Source organism: Salvelinus sp. IW2-2015, linkage group LG6.2, assembly GCF_002910315.2.
Source record: "Salvelinus sp. IW2-2015 linkage group LG6.2, ASM291031v2, whole genome shotgun sequence".
Lineage (NCBI taxonomy): Eukaryota > Metazoa > Chordata > Actinopteri > Salmoniformes > Salmonidae > Salvelinus > Salvelinus sp. IW2-2015.
This window is the reverse complement of record NC_036846.1, coordinates 20,247,468-20,253,403: the sequence shown is the minus strand read 5'-3', so window position 1 is coordinate 20,253,403 and position 5,936 is coordinate 20,247,468. Positions and strand designations below refer to the sequence as shown.

The 5,936-nt window shown below is 42.9% G+C and overlaps 1 protein-coding gene across 1 annotated transcript in view; it reads left to right on the top strand.

The window, feature by feature from the left end:
• Positions 1–5,936, top strand: part of nrg2b (neuregulin 2b) — a 56,510-nt gene that overhangs the window by 31,250 nt on the left and 19,324 nt on the right. The window contains exons 2-4 of the mRNA XM_070444279.1: positions 3,606–3,768; positions 3,947–4,065; positions 4,412–4,573. Coding sequence (XP_070300380.1) covers positions 3,606–3,768; positions 3,947–4,065; positions 4,412–4,573 — 444 coding nt within the window. The remainder of the gene's footprint in view (positions 1–3,605; positions 3,769–3,946; positions 4,066–4,411; positions 4,574–5,936) is intronic.

Genomic DNA, 5,936 nt, shown 5'->3' with positions numbered 1-5,936 from the left:
CACCTCCTTTTTACGGCCTTGGGTGCTACTCGCTGTTTCTATTAATCCAAATAGGCCATAATTGGCTCACTTTACCTTCCTGGTCCGCCTTTTCCTGTCCAGTTTTCTCTGCTCGTACCCTTAACATCAATCCATATTACCGACTGGAAACGTCCAATTACTGCTTGCTAACCCTGTTACACACACTTTGGCAGCATGGACGCGGCTAACAAACATCCCCTGAAGCTAGTGGACGACTCATATCTCCCTCACTTAGCATTTAAGCACCAGCCCTGTCGTCAGACGCAGCTCCTGGATAACTAGATGCCACTCCGGCATTCCGATTATTCATTAATGTGCTTACCCATCTGTATTATCATGCTCCATTCTATCTATCAACTTTTCAGTTCATTTCCTCATACCTCTGAATATTTTTATTCTTGGAGTACATTTAGTCTTCTCTTAAACTGGGTGCAATGATTGTCTCTACAGGGTGACTTGGTCGAAGTAAACTAGCTTGCACAATCATTTCAACGTAAGAGCCGGATACTTCGCTTGTACACATTCGGGCGTATGTAGTACAAATAAACATTGTTTAACCTTGTGTATGAAGTAAACAACATGCTTCTTTACATACAGACAATTCCAATGAGTGAAACACACGGATTAGCAAACTGTAGAAACCATACTTACTATTTGCATTTATTGTATTTTGGAACCTCCTCAATTGGTATTTATGTAGCTGCTTTGGAGGAATTTCCAGACTAAGGGCATGAGTTCGGATTCCTCTTTTCCCATGCCTTGATCTAATCTTATCAAGCCATAAAAAAAGATTGAGATCTTGACGTTATTGTATTTCGAGCTAGAAAGAGAGAGATAGATAAAATGACACTTTTCCTAAAATGGGCCTTTATAATGGCCTATTTTATTGGCCTAACTTCCTTATCTTATCGCTCATTTGCACTCACTGTAATGTAGACTGTTTGTTTTCTTTCCTTTTTTTACTGTATTATTGACTGTATGTTTTTGTTTATTCCAATGTGGTATCTGTGGTTGTTGTCGAATTGGATTTTGCTTTATCTTTGGGCCAGTGTCGCAGTTGCAAATGAGAAACTTTTTGTTTCTCCACTAGCCTACCTGTTAAATAAAGGTGAAATATATTATTTTTTTAAATGACTAGTATTAATAGAACCATACCCAAGTGGGTCTTTTGAAACTGCCTGCATGTTGCTAGTGATGTCCACCTGATAGCACTGTAGAGGGATCAACAATGTTGAGTTAGACGTCTCTGTTGGTACAAAATGAAGGGCTGCATGATACACAGAGTCAAGAGCCTTCAGTGTACTGTAGAGCTTGAGGCTTGCACATAAATAGAATCACATAGTTTCACCACAAATCAGGAAAACGATCAACTCTTTTTGGTAGCAAAAGCGTTGTGCCGCCGGTATTAAAACAATACGCAGCTTGATTTTCCTGACAGGTTTCTCTAGATGGAGGGTGAAGCTCAACTTCTCTCAACCCAAACTCCCAGATGATGTACGTTTAAACTTGCCTCTATAGAATGTCCTTCCTAGGTAGTAATTACATGGTTTTCAGAGTGTTTAGTATTGGAAAATAGCATGCATTTTGTTTTAGAGGAATTCAGAACAAGCTTCAAATTGTACCAGATTCTGTTGAATGATGTTACTTGACTAGAGAACAGTGTCAAACTGTAGCTACTTGACTAGAGAACAGTGTCAAACTGCTGCTACTTGACTAGAGAACAGTGTCAAACTGTAGCTCTTGACTAGAGAACAGTGTCAAACTGCTGCTACTTGACTAGAGAACAGTGTCAAACTGCTTCTACTTGACTAAGAGAACAGTGTTAAACTGTGCTACTTGACTAGAGAACAGTGTCAAACTGCTGCTCACTTGACTAGAGAGAAAAGTGTCAAACTGCTGCTACTTGACTAGAGAACAGTGTCAAACTGTAGCTACTTGACTAGAGAACAGTGTCCAAACTGCTGCTACTTGACAGAGAACAGTGTCAAATTGCTCTACTTGACTAGAGAACGTGTCAAAAACTGCTGCTACCTTGACTAGAGAACAGTGTCAAACTGCTGCCACACTTGACTAGAGAACAGTGTCAAACTGTAGCTACTTGACTAGAGACAGTGGCAAACTGTAGCTACTTGCTAGAGAAACAGTGTCAAACTGCTGCCACTTGACTAGAGAACAGTGTCAAACTGCTGCTACTTGACTAGAGAACAGTGTCAAACTGCTGCTAACTTGACTAGAGAACAGTGTCAAACTGTAGCTTACTTGACTAGACGAACAGTGTCAAACTGCTGCTACTTGACTAGAGAACAGTGTCAAATTGCTCACTTGATGAGAACAGTGTCAAACTGCTGTACTTGACTAGAGAACAGTGTAAACTGCTGCCCGACTTGACTAGAGACAGTGTCAAACTGTGCTTACTACTAGAGAACAGTGCAAACTGTAGCACTTACTAGAGAACAGTGTAACTGCTCAACTTGACTAGAGAACAGTGTCAAACTGCTGCACTGTAGAGAACAGTGTCAAACTGTAGCTACTGACTAGAGAACAGTGTCAAACTGCTGCACTTGATAGGAACAGTGTCAACTGTGCTACTGACTAGGAAAGTGTCAAACTGAGCTACTTGACTAGAGAACAGTGTCAACTGCTGTACTGACTAGAGAACGTGTAAACTGCTGTTGACTAGAGAAATATATCTGCATACAAAATTACATCGCTGTCTGAATGTCTCCCAATGTTGTTGACATGAATATAAACTACCAGGGGACCTAAATTGATCCTTGAGGCACACCCAAGCACAAACGCTTAACGTCTGCTTAAACACGGGTTCGATCTGACAGCGAGTTTCAAACCACTCCAGAGCATGACAGTAATGCCAACACAATTCTAGTGTGTGCACCAAGAAAGGTGTGGTTCTCTGTGTCAAACACCTTTGAAAGTCTGTGAACAAAGATATCATGCAGCCCTTCAGGGCACAGTGAATATAATTCAAAACCTTCAAAGTTGATGTTACAGTGCTATGGCTGAACTGAACTCTTTTCCACATCAAGTAACTCAAGCGAGCAGTAAAATCAGATTTTAAAAAAACAGATGAAAACAACAGCTCACGGCACATTGCGGACTGTGAAGAGGCAACACACAACACACACACACTCTACACGACACACACACACACACACACACACACACACACACACACACACACACACACACAAACACACACACACACACACACACACACACACACACTATAATGTTATGATATTGTGGTACTGGGGACTTTATATTGTAGATGTGTAATATTAGAGTAATAATGTAATAATGTCTTCTATGATGTATTGTGATATTTATGATGTAGGCTGTTTTTGTGTTTTGTTGTGAAGTAATTGTTTTAATCTTGTTTGGACCCCAGGAAGAGTAGCTTATGGGGATCCTAATAAATACTAAATACTCTCTCCGTAACCCCCCCCACCCCCTCTCTTTTTCTCTCTTTTTCTCTCTCTTATTCTCTCTCTCTCTCTCATTGTCTCTCTCTCTCTTTGTCTCGCTCTTGTCTCTCTCACTCTCTCTCTTTGTCTCTCTCTCTCTAGCTGTGGCCCCTAAGTTGCGGCCGATGCGGGGCCAGTCTCTAATGGAGGGGGAGAGGCTGTATCTGAAGTGTGAGGCGTCAGGGAACCCTAGCCCCTCCTTCCGATGGTATAAAGATGGCCGAGAGCTCCAGAGGGGAAAAGATGTCAAAATCAAGACCAATAAGTGAGTCTCAGAGACCGGCCAACCTCCAGTCACACATTCAAACACATAACAAAGACACTCCAAAATAGACACTATAGACACTGCTGTTTCTGTTTTGAACAAGCATTCATATTGACTCAAATGAATCACTCTCACTCCATTTCTCTCTCCTTCTCTCTTCCTCTCTCATTCTCTGAAGGAAAAACTCCAAGGTCCAGATCAACCGAGCGAGGCTGGAGGATTCTGGCAACTACACGTGTGTGGTTGAGAACATGCTGGGCCAGGAGAGCACTACGAGCAGCATCAGTGTGCAGAGCCGTGAGTCCACAGACACACCATCCTCTATCTACAGTATGACGTTCTTACTATTCTATAACGTTCACAATCTTTCCACCTTCTTCATTAACTACCACATACTTTTTTTCCTTGACAACCACCATGCTCTGTTTTCTTTGACAACCAGACATTCTCTTCCTCTCTTCTTTGGTAAAGACCAGACATTCTCTTTTCTCTTCCTTAGTATCCACAACATTCTTTCCCTTTCTTCCTTAGTAACCATTTATTACCCTTCTTCCATAGTGACCTCTACACTTTCCTTCTCTTTCTTAGTTACCGCTCCCCCTCTTCCTTGCTAACCCCTACTCTTACTCTCTCTCCTCCATAGTGACCACTACTCTGTCTCCAGGCTCGAGTCACGCCCGGCGCTGTAACGACACAGAGAAGTCGTACTGTGTGAACGGTGGAGACTGTTATTTCATACACGGTATAAACCAACTGTCNCACGCCCGGCGCTGTAACGACACAGAGAAGTCGTACTGTGTGAACGGTGGAGACTGTTATTTCATACACGGTATAAACCAACTGTCATGCAAGTAAGTGACTGGTCCTGTCCTCCTGCTGTGTCTGTCACTATGTGGCTTCAGCTGTGTGTTGTTCACCCTGTTAACCCAATCGCCAATCTCCTTCTCCAGACACGGAATGCCGAGTGTCATCACGTTCATTGTAAATTATCCTCTCAAGGATTAGTCTGGGTGCAACATTAAAGGCTTCCCTGTTGATTGTAAACTCATTCTTCTTCTCCCTTCACCACTGTTTCTCTTGCTCTCGACAAACATTCATCTTTCCTCTATCTCTGATCTGTCCGCTTCTCGACATCTAGGTGTCTTTCCCTCCATCTATTTCTCCTTCTTTCTCTTGCTCTCTCTCCCTCTCTTTCCCTATCCCTCTAATATATCTCCAGCTTGTTGCACGAATGGCTGCATGCTGTTTAACAATGTGTTAGCAAACAAAATGCAAAAGCATTCAAGAAAACAAGCAATACTAGAGATGAAAGACATGTACTTTTCCCAGGTGAACTAGGCCCCACAGACAGACAGCCTAAAATTGTTCCGTTTCATACTGTGACAGACAGCCTAACAAAATATCTGCAGGAAAACCTCTTGAGGTGTTTGGTCGCTTGGCTGGCTGGCTGGCTAGCTGGCTGATACCCTAACCTACACAGAACACTGTACTCTGTCACGCCGTAGGAGGTAGACGTGTATCCAGTCATGTCGCCAGTGAATTAGGGGTTGTAAATAGTGCTTCCTGATCCTGAGTTGTGTGTCTGAGTTGTGTGGAGAGGGACAGAGTTAGAGTTATGTTGTGACAGAGTAGAGAAACAAAGACAGAGTTAGAGTTATGTTGTGTTCTCTCTTAGCCTAGATGTCAGTCTGTTTAGACGGATCAGCTCTGTTCTGAATGAACCAAGCAGACTAGCGCAGGCTATGGTGTGGCACTGGCATTGTATGCTAGAGGTTAGCAGCCCTCAGACAAATCCCATTCCCTCTTTAGCATCAGAGAGAAATTAAGAAATGCCATTTTATTTCATTCAGATGAATGCAGGTTTAAAAAGAGAGATGTTTATCTCTCTGTGGAGACTGTTTCCCTTTTTATTTGTCTTGTTCTCAGGGCTGACAAAAAGAGGGGAAGAAAGAGAGAGGGGGGGGTGAGAGAGATGAGAGAGAGAGAGAGAGAGAGCGGAGAGAGAGAGAGGAGAGAGAGAGAGAGAGAGAGAGAGAGAGCAGAGAGAGAGAGAGAGAGAGAGAGAGAGATGAGAGAGCAGAGAGAGAGAGAGGAGAGAGAGAAGAGAGAGGAATGAGAGAGAGAGAGAGAGAGGGGAGAGAGAGAGAGAGAGAGAGCAGAGAAGAGAG